General features: G+C 32.7%; 1 protein-coding gene across 2 annotated transcripts in view; it reads left to right on the top strand.

Moving 5' to 3' along the window:
- nAChRalpha6 (nicotinic acetylcholine receptor alpha6) overlaps nucleotides 1-17,764 on the top strand; it is a 50,685-nt gene that overhangs the window by 8,889 nt on the left and 24,032 nt on the right. Inside the window, exon 2 of one of the 2 annotated variants that reach the window (XM_073083034.1) lies at nucleotides 15,370-15,479. In XM_073083034.1, the coding sequence (XP_072939135.1) occupies nucleotides 15,469-15,479 (11 nt within the window). In that variant the 5' untranslated portion in view covers nucleotides 15,370-15,468. Of the gene's footprint in view, nucleotides 1-15,354; nucleotides 15,480-17,764 lie in introns of those variants that run through there. The other variant, XM_073083025.1, reaches the window with a different exon arrangement.

Consider the following 17,764-nt stretch of genomic DNA (forward strand, 5'->3'; position numbering starts at 1 on the left):
TGAATCGGAATTAGGGACGTATAGCCCCTAATTCCGTGCGCAAAAGTATCAACACATAAATTGTTACTGTAACAATGTTACCTTTAATTAATTACGTTTGTTATGTTAATGGGTGTAATTGTAACGTAACCTTTTTTACAATATTCACGCGACCGTAAAAGTTCGAATTGCGGAAAACCGTGTAATTTATCAAAGTTTTAACAGTTAATTATTCTTTTAGGGGATAACAAAGGTTAATCCGTTATAATTAATTTCTCGTTAGGTGCACGGAGTAATGTTCGAGCGAATAATGTACAATTTTCGGTTAAACAATATTTTTAAATTAATACTCTTGGTGTTTTGTGATTATTGTGGTGATAAAAAGTAGTAATAGTGCAAAAGGAATAAATACATACAGTTTAATGATATGAAATTGTAAGATATCTATTAACTAAGGATAACTAAGGATTTGATTTCGATCCTCTCTGCATCATAATTCTGAAGCACTAAATAGGTTACGTTATAAAATCAGCGATAACTTGGTGCTTTCAATCTGTGATCGATTCGAACTTGACCGATTTGTACTTAATGTATGATAAGAATAATTATAATTATATTTTTTAATCCAGATAAATACAAACAATGTAATCAACTTCCCTCTTTCGGAAGTACATTAGGCCAGAAAAACCTTCAAAGATAAATCGCCTATTTGGCTTCTTTAAAATAGTTAAAATATTGCCATAAAATTGGCAGAAGACAAACTGTTTGTTGTGTAAACAACAAAGAACCCATTAAATATGTGTTTGTCACGTGTTGCAATAACATCATAAATATATAAACCGGCGAAGTGAGGACGGAAATGTATGGGTTTGGTTCGAAGCCAAACGGCTCCTAGCTATTTGCCGCAAGAATTTTGTACTTATAAAATTGCAGCGTATGCCAATACCGATTTATAAAGCTTTCGTGTACATCGAAGTAACGCGAAGTGTTTATAGAAATAAAGTAGAAATAAAGAAAATTGAGGTCTGTTTGTAATGCCATAATAGCAGGGTTTTACTTATGAATTCGAAAGTATATACAGTTCTTATAAAAAAAAAAGAACAATCATAGCTTTTATATCTGTCTGTCTTTCTGTGTGTCTATTTGTTTCTGCTAATCTTCGAAACGGTTGGTCTTATTATGACGGGTAATTAACAAATGTTATAGACTATTTTTATTAAAAAATAATAGTAACAGTTCCGGTAGAATACACACCACACTTTGTTTATTTTCCTAATGACATTTTCAGAGTCAAAGAAAGATATTTATATCATTCGACTATCACAGGCACTGGCAAACTATTGTATAGAAAAAATATGATTTTGTCCGAATGTAGCATGCATTGAATCTGTATAAATGAGGGCTTATTAACCCAATTAAAAACATCACATCAAAAAATATAAAAAAGGAAAAAGATACGGTATAGAATAAACTTGTTGGAATAAACAAACTGTACCGTCGTTCCCGTAGGGATCCACTGGGACTATTCATTTAACTAATCTCCCTCGAGATAGCAGCGTGACTGACGGACATTTATACAGCGATATACCGACGCAAAAACTCAGATAAACTTAATTATTATTTCGAACTGAATTTTTATTTATTTAGTACCCAGCGGGGTTAAAGATACTTACTACAAACGAATGTTTCTAATTTAATTAATGGATTTGATAAATTTTCTGCTTCATGATAGTAGTAAATTAATTATCTTTTCAGAGAAATGTGTTTTTAACGAGCTCTTTACTAACGTTCGCATGACTTGCTTGAGGCAAAATATTATTTCACTTGAAATAATATATCTAGCTTTTAGGAAAATATGAAGATTTTCAAATAAAGTTCTATGTATAATCAAATTTATCAAGACACATTGTCTGCGTCATATTTCTATAATATAATAGGGAACCAGGTTAAAGTAACTTTAACGCTTATTATAATTATTGACCTGTTTTACTTTAGATAAAAGAAGTAGAAATAATGAATTTTGCATAAAATTCTATATTATATTTAATAGCGTTGTTAAGTGAAATTTTGCAATAGAGCATCAATAAAATTTTGGGTTTAGAAAAGTCAGTCGGAGTTTACAAAAAAATATTATTACTCGAACCGAACTTGCTGAGTAACATGAATAAAAAATTCCAAAGAACAAAAGTACTGAATATATGAAACAGTATTGTTGCCAGCGTAGTTCACAAATAGTTCTATCATCTTATCAAACTATCTAAAGACACTATCTAAAGACTTAGGAACATATATTACGTATCACATTGAATCTGAACTAAAAACGGGGAAATGCTACAGACAACTGCGAACAACACTACTATTTAAGCAAGTACCGACCAAACTACAAATTAATTGAAAAGCTTCGCAAGCTCTATTTTCGTTGTAATCACTACACCTAGATTGCATCGCCACAGTGACCTCTAACAATTCGAGGGAGAAACTCGTTCGTGTCCCCGCAAACAAGCGCCCAAAACCCATTATGGTACACGAAATGGAGCTCTCCTAAGTCGGCTCTAGTTACACAGCACGAATTGGATTCCGAATATGTGGTGACTAGTTGGAAATTTTAGACATTTTGTGTGTTGTGAAATATGGCACGTGTGACATTTAAATGAATTATATATCTTATAAAGAAAGGTGGTCGATTCACCTGGGAGGTAATACTGTCACACCTATTTCTAATATGACGCAAATTTGCGTTTCTGTGGGTGTGGATGTCGACTGACTTATGAGTGCATAAGGCGATCTTAGTTTTTCAAATATGTGATCCGATTCAGGTAGAACCTCTATTCTAAATAAATACTTGCAGATGTCTATGGGCAGCAGTGACCACTTACCATCAGGTGGAATTCGGAATTCGGTGCAAGTTCATCATAAAACAGAATTATTGATGTTTGGTCTGCTGTTCAGACATATGAGAACTAGCATATTATTGACGTTTTTTTCGCTTTATAGCAGTTTTAATTATGCCATTTTGAGTTTAAGCTTCGTTTAGTTATTAAACTAAAGTTAGTAAAGTTTAATTACTAAGATTACATAAAAACACGCTATTACACGTTTCTAAAAGAAAACGTAACTACAAAAGGATCCTACGTTTTGTCCTTTACACTATAGTTCTCGTGGAATTGAATTTTCTGAATCCGGCGACCATTCCTAGTTCTAGGTTCGGAGCTAAAACGAAGTAACGAATTAAAAAGTGAAAAGCGACCGCGTTTTGTGGAGGAAACGAGTTCCAACAAGCTCCTACCGACTATACGTTTGGTAAATTTTTGGAATACTCCGCCGGAATAGAATTTCCAAAAGTAGTTTGCCAGTTCAGGATGAAAGAGTTTGAAGATGACATGTAGTTGTAGATTTAAAATAAACAAGTTTTGTAGTCAATAATTTTATTTTGTAATTACAACAATTTGTATTTTTTGTACTCGTATCATACGGAGTTTTAAATGGAACTTAACTTAGAAATAAGTTTTGTTGATAAATTTGTTTATATATGTAGGTTGAGAGGTTAATCATAGTGCCAAGATAGGATAGAATTATTGGTCTTTCAGATCTAACCACATTAATGTAGTTTAGTAAAATATAGCCTTAATCGATGATAGAGTCCTATGTCCGAAATATGTCAAGGTTTAATTAACACACGTGTCAATGAAATATTTAAACTATTGTTGTGTACAGACAGCACATTATTGGTTTGCCTATGGTACATCGACCCTTTTCTCCATAAAAATACTAGATCATTCGCTAGGCAATAGAACAAGTCGTGGGGTACTGAAAACGATGCACGGTGCAGCTCCTTAAGGCGTTCTTAGATGTCAGAGGTGTCATTGTACCGTTAAGTGGAATACGCATGAGTATACAAAGTTTAGTACTATGGATTGTTAATTTTAATGTTTATTCTAAATGACGTATTTTTTGATATTTATTGTTATATACAGTACAAACCAATAACGTGTGGTACTTTTACTGTAGTAAACTACTGTACCCTTACCATGAGTTTTCAAAACATCCCACAATTTTACGTTAAGTTTACTCAATCCATTATTGTGTTCCGTTTGCTTCAGTAGACTGAGTAAACGTAACAATAAGTAAGTGCTTAAGTATTTTTGTCTGCCTCACATGTTCGCAAAAAAGAGAGACAAAACATAAAGCGCCATTTTGTCAATTTAGACATTGAATGTTACGTTACTGACACTATAGTTCTGATACAATCCGCTAGGGGCGCTGATTGGAATTTGTATGGGCAAATACGTAAACAAATACCAAAACAGTCATATTTATCAAAACGTAAAAACTTATGGTAAGAGTATTGAAGTATTTGCTAGGAAATAACACAAGTCGTGGCGCACTGGAAATGATGCAACCTACAGCTCCTCGAGGCGTTCTCAGAGGATGTCAGAGCTGTCGTTGTACCGTTAAGTGGAACACGTATGAGTTTAGTACTATGGATCGTTAATTGGAATGTTTATTTCTTAACATCATTTGAGCGAAGGCTATTAAACTGTTAAAGTTAACGTTATTTAAAAAGATACATTCAAAATTGTTATTTCATTATGGGTGGTAATGAAGTAATAAGAAGGTGATGGCGGAGGTTTTTGTTAGTGTCGTATTATTTTGTGAAGTAACACTTTGGATTACGACGATTATATTCGAATGGAGACCAGGGATAACTAATAGAAAGAAAAGAAAGAAAGAAAGAAAGAAAGAAAATAATTTAATACACTATCATACATACCTAGTACCTATTTGTAGGTGGCACGATCGGCTTTTCTTTGACTTTTCTTAGAATTAAATGAAGTTAAATCAATAGACGGTTATTAATGTTGAAACAAAGACACACAGACATAATTATAACATTTATGTAGATCTTTATAAAGAACATGTCGAATAGTTGTTCTACTATTATTCTAGTTATTCTTACTAGACGTGGCTATTCTTACTAGATATATATACATTTAGTAAAAACTGAGTTGCTCGAGGCGAACGGAGAGAATGTATCGGTGTCGCGCTAAGTGGAACATGAGGTAGTTCTGTTTGCGTCGGTATATGGAATGGAGGTAGAAGAATTTGTTGTAAATTCGATTTCAGAAATAAGATAATTTAAAAAGAAATAGGGTATAAGTGTGGTTGAAGAAAAACCTTTTATGTCACAATACTCACAATATGAGGTTGATTAGCATCATTACCATCTTCTTGATTTAAAAACATAGGCATTTTATAAATCAAATTAAAACTACACAAAGAGCATTAAGTACATTTAAATGCTCCACAGCAACGTACGATATTCTTACTCGAGGTACATTTAGTAAAAACTGAGTTGCCCGAGGCGTACGGGGAGAGTGTATCGGTGTCGCGCTAAGTGGAACACGATGTAGTTCTGTTTGCACCGGTAAATGAAATGGAGATAGAAGAATTCACCATCTTCGATTCAGAAATAACGTAACTTAATTCACCATTTTCGATTCAGAAGCAACGTAATTTGATAGGTATAATTGTGTACGAAGAAAACATTGTTTTATGTTGCATATGAGGTTGATTAGCATCATTACCGGTTTCTTGATTTCAAAATATGGAAATGTTATTTGCAATGAAACGGGAAAATAAATAATAATGAAAAAACGGAGTGTACCATAAACTTATATACTTCCCATAATCATCTTTCTTATGTAAGCGATCTGGTCTCACATAAGGGATCGTTTAAACCTACAGTCATAGAGTGTGACGGACGCGTAACGAGTCAGACAAAATCATATTTTTTCTATACAATATTTTGATAGGTAGGGTGTGCATCTATTTGCCTGTAGGTATATTACGTCTGTCACGGTATGCGTCTGATACGCTATTCGTCCTTAGTTGTAAATGTTCCCCGCCCTATCGCAAATCTTCTTAAATTCCGCTAACTTAAACGAACGAACGAGATGCAACATATATTCATACCCGTACATTGGAACGTACAGACAGTTGAGTTCTCGGAAGATGTGTCGGTCTCGCGCTAAGTGGTACAGCTGCAATGTAGCTTTGTTTGTGTCATTAAATATATTGCATTCGGAATATCTATAATTGTAAATGAAAGCTATCGCAAATAATTTTAAATTCTAAGTAAAACAAATGAACAAGAAGCAATATAATGTACATACATTGGAACGAACAGACGGTTGAGGCGTTCTCGGAAGATGTGTCGGTGTTGCGCTAAGTGGAACAGCTGTAATATAGCTCTGTTTGTGTCATTAAATATGTATGTTGCATTTGTAGTGGGTTTGTGACTAAGCTCCAGGGTGTTAGTATTTTTTCATCGAGTCATAATCTATGTTATGATATACTATTGAACCCGCTACTGATACATAAATATAATAAAAAATATTTAATGAAATAAAGAGTTCATGAAAATCTATCGGCCGTTTAGAAAAAAATGTAATATACTAAGTAAAAAAAAAAAAAATAGCCAATAGCACAATATTACAATTTATTTTAGAAAATGATCAGCAGTTGTCACGAATTAAAATATATTCACTAACATATTTGAATAAGTTTTAGTAAAACATGAATCACAAAGAAATATTAATGTAAATATGATAAAATTCCAGTAAGTACCAACTTCAAAATAGTATGAAAGCTTCATTAATAATCTTTCTGAAATACTTACGCAACATGTCAGAAATGCTCAGAAAATGACACGTAGTAATTTTCTACGTAAATTATATTTCTGGGCCATCAGCGGAATGTTTTCCTTGAACCGTTTGGCCGGGGGCTGACACGTTTTCCGTGACCCCACGGTTCCTCATTTTCCTGTAATTCCCCACATGCTGTGGCTCATTGCAGTTATCGCTATTGCCTGCAAATGGAAGAAATGAGCGTAGCGGTTGTTTTATTATTAAGCTTTGTGTTTGGGGAACTTAATGTACCTACGCTATAATGTTATTAATAAATGTTCGAAAGGTAGGTTTAGAAATATGTATTCGTATGTACTTCGCCAGTATGTAACCTAACAAGAATACAATTATTAAATATTTTAGGTATATCTTTTCTGCCCATTTTTGCTTTGGTGTACCTATGCAATTTAAAATTAAAATGAATACAGTAAATTATATTTTAGGAATAAAACTTAGACTTGAAACTGAAAAGTACTCGAATAGCGCCAAAATAAAGCAGTTGCACTCTTAATGTTACGTTAGAAACGGAAATCCCAGTCTATGTTAGAAATCTTTTTAAATTGTCTTCTAGATCCTCCTTTTCCGTGTTTGTAACACCTGAAATACGTGCTAGGAAAAGTTTATCCAAAATTAGATAAAATAATTTTGTTTCAATTCTTTATTTTTGTGACATGTACAATGTTCATACCTGATAATTTACGTCATAATTATAAATAATTATAGTTAATTTTCATGTTAGCGAAAAAATACAATGTTATATGTTTTTTAAATATTAAAATAAAATTTCATTATAGAATATGTACAAATATTTTATATATTAGGTCATTACACTGTTGTAAGGGGAGCAGGGTACGGGGAGCAACAATGGTGGGTGTCAGTTATGTGAATTAAATATATATGGAACGCTTATATGCCGACGCTTCATAAATGTTTTAAAACAAGCCAGATGCCTCTGCTTTTTAAATATACTTTAATTCGAATAAGTGTTTTCGAATGAATCTACGTACTTACTCGTATATAGGATGTTTGATGTTAATTATCTTTGCCTTCAATGAAATGTGACGGGAATGCAGATAAGTAAATATAGTTTTCATGCTCTTCTCATTATAATATAAAATTCTTAAATATCTGTTGTATAATACAAAGTGCATAATTATATAGAACAAATATTATAATACATCGGGGGACAGGCCGCTATTTGACTTTTGTAAATTAAGAAAGCCATATTGTCATATTGTCATATTCATATTTATTCATCAAAAACTGTTTTTAAAAACAATAAAATAATTAAATAACATTCTTACTTGAATTTCAGGTCCCTATATTTTTAGTTAACGTATCGCCAAATAAGCAACGCTTTTAAAATAAAATAAAAAAACATTACATTTCATTACATAACATTCTGTTATCTTTTAAAAACAAAGATCAACAAACTAAGAACAATACGCGAGAAGTATAAACAAAATAATACATTGGCTGTTTCGCTTGTTTTATCATTATCATTGTTCGGAAACTTAAAAAATGTAGTAAAATAAAAAGCGCGGGAATGCACGTATAAATCACAAACGACTAATTATTATTATTATTACGAAGATAGAAATAAAATAAAAAATGAGAATAAATTACTGCGAAAAGCGGTAAGATAATTAATTCGTATTATTTACTAATGATAATAAATGTGCTGTTTAGATAAGTTGAGATAGTACCATAAATCGTGCAGAATTATTGTGTTTTTTTGTAACATTTTACGTTTTCGTATAAGTCGAGTTTACAAGAAAATCAATAATAGATTTTATACGTGTGAAGTGAATTTGACAACAAAAACATTAATTCATTAAATTCTCGTTAAAATGCTTCATTAATTTTCAATCCTTACACTAGTTCAACCGCACTGACTCTATCTAAGATTGAGTCGGTAGCTTTAACACACTCTTGGGAATACCACCGGAAAAGCTACATGTAGAATTCCTTAGGATTCTCCTGTACAATTTAAAACAAGTAATAATTATTTTTTCATTAAATTTACACCACTAATGGTTTAGAACATTAATAGAATTTTTCCGTCTTAAATAAAATGTCTGTACGTATCTTGACTACCTCTAGCATAGTCGTTTAGTTTCCATCTTTGCTGATGAGATCCTAATGACTTTACAAGTTTTTATTTTACTTTTAAAAGTTAGATTTAATTTAATTTATAAATATTACACGTAAAATAATTTGAAGGATGTGGTAAGGGATATTTTTGTCCGGGGCGTTCTAATTTAATCCTGAGATAGCAACGTATCTGAAGCCGACCTTCTGTAGATTTCTAATCTTATCTGGGATTAAAGATGTTTATGGGCGGTAGTGGCCACTTACCATCAGGAAGACAGCTACCTCTACTTGTACTTGCTATTTCTACATTATCACTACATATAAAAAAAAGTCGCTGCTCGCTGTCTGTCCCCATGTTCGCTTAGATCTTTGAAACTACGCAACGGATTTTGATGCAGTTTTTTTAATAGACAGAGTGATTCAACAGGAAGGTTTATATGTACAATATATGTATAACATAGTAGAAAAACATTGCTAATTTTACAGATTTCGTAAATAAACACAATTTCTGTGCTTGAAAAAATATGGCCGAGAAGGTAAATGTGCAGTTTTATAGGAGGCAAAAAAATAGGTATACTTATAACATTTTCGCGTATACGCCTTCGTTATTAAACCCTCGATACATTCCGCCGGGATATATGGGATTTGTTATCGTGGATGCCGCACATAAAAGGGTATAGAAAAATTCAGACCCATAATAGAAATTTATATATCTTTCTGGTCGCTATTGGAACATGGAACTTATGGTGAGTCAAACCGGTATAATGATTTAAAAAAAACAAGTTATTACGTTATTTTAAAATTGATTATTGCAGAACCCTTTAATTAGTTACCCTACTTTTAAAGGTTTTCGATACAAAAACAAACAACACCATAGTAACAATAGGGTTAGTTTTGGGTGCTTCGATCATTCATACTTATATTGTGTAATTTTTTTTACCTACTGAAATCGTTTAAATGCGCATTAAGAGTAAGAATAATATAAGTAATTTATAATTTAACTTTTAGATATTACAAAGTTTGAACTTACTTAATTGTTATTACTCAACCCAAACGAGCAGTATTCACCCACGTGTAGGTATGACCTCTACAAACTGTGTGGGAGGGTTGGAGAGGTTTCAATGAAACTTAATAATACAATAAATAATATTTATCTACGCCTACAACATAATCGGAAAGTAATAACATTAAGATTAAAATTGTTATTCGTATTGCCCTAGTTCGTGTTTATAAAATTAACTCTGAAAAATAAAGATAACGTCTCGCAAATGCTACATTGAAGTACGAGTATAATGTGATTTGCCACATTACGTTTGGCGTGATGTGGCGAATGTGATTTTTTTACGGACACGATGGTGTTTCATATTTTTTTTCAAGTATTTTAATGTTATAATATTTTTAAGGTTAATTACAAGCTTTTATTAAACCTGGCTTGTTGGTTCATATGTATGTGAGGGTCAAATAATGAATTAAACCAGTGAACCCTTACCGATTGGGTAGCAATACTTGCACAATTGGTGTGAATGGCAATGCATAGTTAGTTTAGTGTGTCATTCTCAAGCTATGGCGGACGCCTCAAGATAGAGGACCAAAATTATTTTTTATGCTTTGGACGGGTGTATATTAGTATTAAATGCTAAAGGGTTTGCTAAGAAGACTACGAAAACAGTAAAGTTACTAAGAAACTTTATTTTATTTTATTTTATGTTCCGTGCTTCAGTGGATATACTTATCGTCAACACACGAATGAAGTAGGGTTGAAAGTGATAACATGTTGATTGATGATACAATAAAATATCTACACATTTGACGCTGTTTACTCTCTGAAGTGTAGGCAAAGTGAACACAGAAAGTTCTTCGGCTTATTAGGTTATTATTGTCTTTCGTTCTCTCGTATTCGACGAAAAACAAAGGATTAGAACATTGGACTCAAGGGGCGTTTGTTAGTATAAATTCTTTCTTTAAAACATTTTTTTTTTGTTATGAAGCTATTTAAGTAAGTTTTTTAATGAAAAAAGTTGTTGATCAAAAAAGCTAGAACCAATTTACTTTTATTTAATGATAATTCATTAAGAGGTTATAATTATGATCTCAATTTTCCCTTCAATGTTTTTAAATTAATTTTGCTTAGCGACTGTTGTTATTAAACCTAGTTATTACGCACTGAAGTCGCAATATTAAAAAGCAGCACGTTATTGATACGGACTTTTAATAAGTGTCTTATGGAATCGTTAGCTTTTGTGGTAATTATTTATTAAACCATGGTTTGTTATTTTATAGATACATTTAAGGCACAGTTTTAACTTTGTTGTTTCTAATCTCTACAATATTTTATACTATAGGTAGGTAATTTTATTATAGAAGTAAACTTAGTAGTATATTTATAGGTAGGACAAAGGTAGGTACATCTAAGTGTACGGCTAATTAACATCTAAGGGATTATTTATATTTGTTAACGCGTGGGTATTAATGGTAAAAATATCTACAACAATTTTAATTTGATGTTCATTGTGTTTTTTCTATCCTTTCTTGCGTCACCGTGCGTTTTTTACGAAATAAGGATGAGAAAAATCAAATCCTGACTACGAACGTCTGGCTCAACTTGGTAAGTGGTAGGAGCCGGGCTTGGCGCCTTCGCCGTCCCGCCCTTGCAATCTCCTCCGGTACAATCTATCTCTCAGTCTATCAACAAAATTTTCCAATTTTGACACCTTAAGGCACAGTTTTACCGCACACACGATTTAAAGTTTTCCAAATTGTAAATGCTTTCCACCTTCGAAGCACCTCGATTAAGGTTACAGGAGGCGGGTGCGGCTAGAGGGCGCCGCTATCGCGGCACAAGTGTCGCATGAAGAGTCGGTGTTATATTGTTGTACACGTCATTCTGCCTAATATATTAGATTGTGTGTGGGCGCTGCGCGTGCCGCTCCACGCATGACGCAGCACGCGCGCCGCCCGGTCCCTCTGTATGTGACTCCACTTATCGACTGCTGTCTAGAATATTATACTGACTGCGCCCTTTCTCTCTGTTTATGTTGACATCGTCTAACCAAATAGGACGAGAAGAATCAACTACTTATAACCAATATATGGCTGTCATTGGTAAGTGTGATTAAAAAACGAATCTAAATTAATACTTGATAAAATTTCTAACGTTACGTTCGTTACACTTTTTACTTTACTTTCTTATTATTTTTCGTTATCGTTTCTCGACTTCTTTTGGTTTACTCTGTCCTTTATTTATTTTCCACTCTATGTATTGAAAATTGCATTGCGTTGTGGAGTATGCGGCAGTTTTGGTATTTTTATCTGTATTGAGATTGTTTAGTGGATTTTCCTAAATACCTTGTCATCGCGCTGACTTCCAGCTCATGCAAGTAGACTAGCGGTAGTCCCTGTCATGCATCCCATCGTATGATTGTCATGCGTACTAGCATCTTGGTTTTTGCTACGAGTTGTGTTCTCGAGGAACGAACGGTACAGTGAAATAACGTTACTTAACTTCCGAGCGCAGGTAAGTAACCGTTGAATATTCCAACAGCTGTCTGCACCAAAAGAATCACCAAAAGAATTTTTCATATAAAATTCAACTCCGGTACAGAAAGATCTCGGTGCACCGGCGGAGTAATTCTAAAAGTGAAAGAATAACAAATGACCACTCGAAAAGAATTTCTGAATATGACTACAGTTGAATTTAGTGGAAGCAAAGAAACGAATGACACAGCATTTTTAAGGCGATTTTCACGTGAAATGACGTCGGGGAATAACGTTCCGTATTCAATCTCGACGACATCACCAACTAATTGTGTTCATTTGGAATTTGTTTCATTATGAGTTATTCCTGTAACATTCCATACTCAATGTGTAATGTCCATTTATTTAATTTATATTTACAAAGTACGTATATCAAAAATGTCGACTCTTTATGGTTGAAAGGATGATCACAAAATTGGAAAAAGACAACTGCCGTGTAAACCGCAATGCATTAACAAAATACCTAATTGTTGATGTAAAAGATCTAAGAAACATAAATTATAAATAATAAACAAATCTGGTACAGTTTTGGTAACTGTTATATAGAATTTATCGTATGTGTATGTGTGGTGTTTAATGTTCCTGTCGGTTCGAGTGTGTGGAACGGTGAAGTGTGTGTGATTGGTCTGTCAATAAGCACTGATTGGAATCGAATTTCACTGTAAATTAACTATGCACAACCCGCGAGTTTGTCCTTGTTTTTCGTTTTGTTTCGCTACAATTTAAATGAACTGAATTGTAGTGTTTTTCATACTTTGCATGGCCATGGAATGCTATCACTTTCGAAGGTTTATGGGACTGAGTTATGGCCACCATGGTTCTATCATAAGGTCGATGAGAAACTTTTTACACTTGTATTTAGAGTAGTTTGGTTGAAATTGAAGTTTGCAAAATCGAAATCATTTCGATCAATATAAATACACTATTTAATAGTTTTGCAAATAAATTTACCCATTATTTTATTTATTTTGATACCAATAGAGTTTTATTAAGTTAACATTTTGTTTTATTTATTTTCAGATTTTGTAATAATTATAAGATTTTTAAATAAAATAATTAAATTGGCAATGCTTATTGAGGAGCATGACTTTAATGTTGGAATCGGACCTAAAATATTATTAAACTTTTTTTAAAATAAATATGGGCAAATTAATTAATATCCAACACTAAAGGTGTGCGTAATAAGCTGTTAAATAATAACTACACTAGCATTTACCAATATGGCAGCTTACTCCAACTCCAAAACGTAGTAACCCTAAAACCCTGTGTTTTGTGAGAAAAACTTGAGGAACGGTCTTAATGTACCCCGTTAGACGTGTTGTGCTTGTGTTAGTATATAGTATATTGTATATAGATGTATATGTATCGTATCCAATGTATTGATGTATTGCACGTATCCAGGCATGCCTAGACGCTTTTGTATTGTCTTGCACCTATTCTGTGTCTATATTATTTTGTATGTATATTTCTGTATTATCTTGTAAACTTCCTCTAATATTTTTATAATATACTGTTTGTGTGTCTATTATGTTGGTATATATCAAAGTATTGTTCAGAAATTGTATGCTTTAAATTTTCACTTGAATAATAATAGAATTTTTAATTGCTTCGTTGTTGTCGTTGATGTATACCATATTTATTATGAATACTGTATCATTTTATATTAGGCTATATCTTCAGTGCTAAATTTTTTTACTTCGCTATATACTTTAATAATATTTAACTTGTGCACAATAATAAAAAATATGGGTTCGAATCCCAAATAATATTATATATTATGATATACTGTACATTTTTGTTCAACAGTTCAACTGTACATTTTGTTGACAGTTTCAAGTCAAAGTTAAATTCAGAATTTAAAAAATATTTTTATCACTGTTTCATTTGGCTTTATAAAGGTAATTACGTTTCCATACTGACTACATGCGAGAAATTTTATATAAAAAATAAAAAAAAAACCTCCCTTAACTCCAATTGCAAAACAGTTGATGATATTCAAACAGCTTCAAAGAATTTCTAGCTTAGAATTCGATTCAAGTCATTTTAAAAAATAATCATTTTTGGAAACTACGATGCCACAGACTCAAAGACCGTTAAAACTTATTATGCTGCACCTTTTACGACGAAGTCAAATATGTGTACTACTTTATAAATTACTAGCTGACCCGGCAAACGTTGTGTTGCCATATAAAAAAAATTAAGGGTGAACAACTCTTATCACTTAGGGGTATGAAAAATAGATAGTAGCCGATTCTCAGACCTACTGAATATGCATATAAAATTTTTTCAAAATCGGTAAAGCCGTTTCGGAGGAGTACGGTAACTAACAATGTGACACGAGAATTTTATATATAAGATTATGACAATTTCAGATTAATGTAATATAAAATTCTTCCATTATTTCTTAAATTTGTTTATTTTTATGCATTAATTATTTACATAGTAACATTGAAAATTAAATTACCGAATCGGATTATAAATTATTTTAAACTTCAGTTAAAATCCTACCAAAAACCCACAATGACGATGGTGGCTGAACAATGGTAGAACATGTTCTGAGATATTGCCGCTAAGTTATTACAATAACTTTTGTAATATAAGTAGAGGGCCGAAGTTTGTAGGGGCTTGTTCTATCTAAACACGGTCGGTTATTGTCTGCGGGCATATTTCAAATCCCATTGTACTCAGTATGGTGCGTGCTGATTGTTTGGAAGCAATTTTGAAACTTACGCGCAGTTTTTATCGTGTTTCAAAGTTTCGGTAAGTTTTGAGATAAGGCAGGGATGTGGGACGCATACTTAGCGAATGGCCAATGTGATACCATATTGTCGGTGCCCTTAAACTTTTGTATCTATATGACATGTTTTACTGTTTCAAAACTGTTTCCAAAGGTTGCTTCACACTGCTTCATTTTTTCATATTTTCATATTAACATTTCTTGTTCTGATGTATTGACGTGTTACATTAAAGAGAAGTAAAAAGTTCATTAATCAGTTACACTGTCAATAATTCAGAACGATTACAAAATGTATATCTATCTCGTTTACTCATACACAATTTTATGTGGGTACGACAGGAATGGAACGACTACAACCTAAGGTGGAACGACAGTGAGTACGGCGGCGTGAAGGACCTCAGAATAACACCGAACAAATTGTGGAAACCAGATGTACTCATGTACAATAGGTGAGAGTGTAGGGCACTTCAAGATTATGTGCCGTTATTAATAATCAATCTATCCAATGCTTGGTCTACCAAATATTGACATCTGACACTTGATACGGGACTTTGGCAAATCTCGATCTTTGGCAGATCAGTAGTATCGGATAGATTGATTATTAAAAACGGGCGTAAGTGACAAATTGCGTCCGGCTCTTGGACTATACTTGTGAATATTCCACCCGATTATTTTTATTTACATACTGGAAAATGAACTGCATAATTAATAAAAGCAGTTACAATGTGGGGAAATTAGTACCCAAAGTAGGAGAAATATGGTTATGCAGACATGTACTAACTTTTTATTTACAGCTAAGAAAATGGTGAGTATTTTGTCTGACTATGTTTCTTTTCATTATAAAATATTAAAATTTGTTCATAAACATAAATGTCTATATTAAGTATATAATAGTAAATTTTGCAAAAAATGTTATAAGTATTATTATTTTAAATGAAAAATATCTTAAATTCGTAAATGAACCGAAACCAAGAAAAGAAACAAAAAAATACAACAAGATAAGAAAATGGAGGTTTCATTTTTGAACCAATAATTTCTTTTAAGATAAAACATATGGAATATAACATTATACTTGTGTGAAAACGTCGTAAGCATTGCATATCTTCGAGATCTCCATAGGTTCCTAAGGAAGACTGTTTAAGGATGTGTGAAGTATATAAATTCGTACTTAACTCATGAAGAGAGGGGAGACATATGCTTATCAGTTAGGAGTGGATTGAAGATTAAGCTAAACTGAGCTGAGCTACGGAATGATTACTTCGTCGAAATGGAAAGGAAATCCTAAAAAGGAAATTCAATACATAGGAAAAGTCTTGCATTCCACGAAATTTTATCAAGAAGCACGGAATGTGTTACCAAATTCCAGCAATATGTACTTACACGTAACTGTCATCAGATAGCAATATTTTTAATGTAAAATTACTAATACATTATAACTTAGTTACACAGCCCGTAATAATCCAAACGGAGGAAGAAAAAGAAAATTCGTAGAAGATAAACATAAAATATAGAGCCCCAAATGAACTTGTTCCAAGAAATGTGTTCAGATTGTCGTCCACTGTTCGGGCTTTATTATTACGCTTTGTAATTGTTTTATCAAACATCGTTTTGAGTCAGCACTGTCGAAAAACATTGTTAACGCAAATATTTGTGGGAAAACATTGTTATGTTAATGCATTTAATTTATTACTTGCAATTTAATTAAAATCAACTTCGTGTAGGATTGAAAAAATACTGAGAAGGCCCTTCAACCAAAATATATTTTATTTGGTGAAAGCTTTGGTCAGCTAAGTTTATTCTGAAATATACGACAATAAAATGTAAATGTAAATAATCTAAGATAATATTTAATATTTATCTTTAACCATTCAGTGCATTTTTATCTTAGAGAAATAGGCAGACTAATTGTTAAGTTAGCTTTTTACTTAGTGTGTTAGAATATTTTCTGACCTGTACCCTTACCATGAGTTTTCAAAACATCCCGCAATTTTACGTTACGTTTACTCAATCTATTATTCTGTTCCGTTTGCTTAGTAGACTGACAAATGTAACAATAAGTAAGTGCTCAAGTGTTTTTGTCTACCTCACATGTTCGCAAAAAAGAGAGACAAAACATAAAGCGCCATTTTGTCAATTTAGACATTTAATGTTACGTTACTGACACTATAGTTCTGATACAATTCGCTAGGGGCGCTGATTGGAAATTGTATGGGCAAATACGTAAACAAATACCAAAATAGTCATATTTGTCAAAACGTAAAAACTCATGGTAAGGGTACGCTTCTCATGCAGTCTGCGAAGCCGATACAGTGAGCGGTTCGACACAGAGACGTAATAAATACTAGCATAAGAATTTAAAAGGAGATTGCGCTAAATTAATACTTTTATATAGGACTGGAGCTTAACTAGCTATTATTAGAAAGCATTAACTTGGGGTGTTTCGAGATATTAGCCGTGTGTCGCCCACCTCATTATGTTCATTACCTCTATACCGGCTGAATGGAGCGCGCGATAAGCGGGGCCATTAGACGGGATTAGCCATATTCGTTCCTACGCCACGCTAGAGCGAAGTACCGTCTCAGCTTTAAACTACGCAGTTTTCACCCGAAAACTTAACTTTTCTGAGGGAATTCTTAAGTGTCCTAAATTTAGGACAGATAATGGTAGTGGTGAGAAATGTAATGGGAAAATTTTAAATAAATAGTTCCTTATATTTGTAGTAGTACTATTTCAG

The sequence above is a fragment of the Epargyreus clarus genome, unplaced genomic scaffold (genome assembly GCF_041222505.1).
Source record: "Epargyreus clarus isolate Ecla_fem2 unplaced genomic scaffold, WU_Ecla_fem_2.2 ptg000003l, whole genome shotgun sequence".
Classification (NCBI taxonomy): Eukaryota; Metazoa; Arthropoda; class Insecta; order Lepidoptera; family Hesperiidae; genus Epargyreus; species Epargyreus clarus.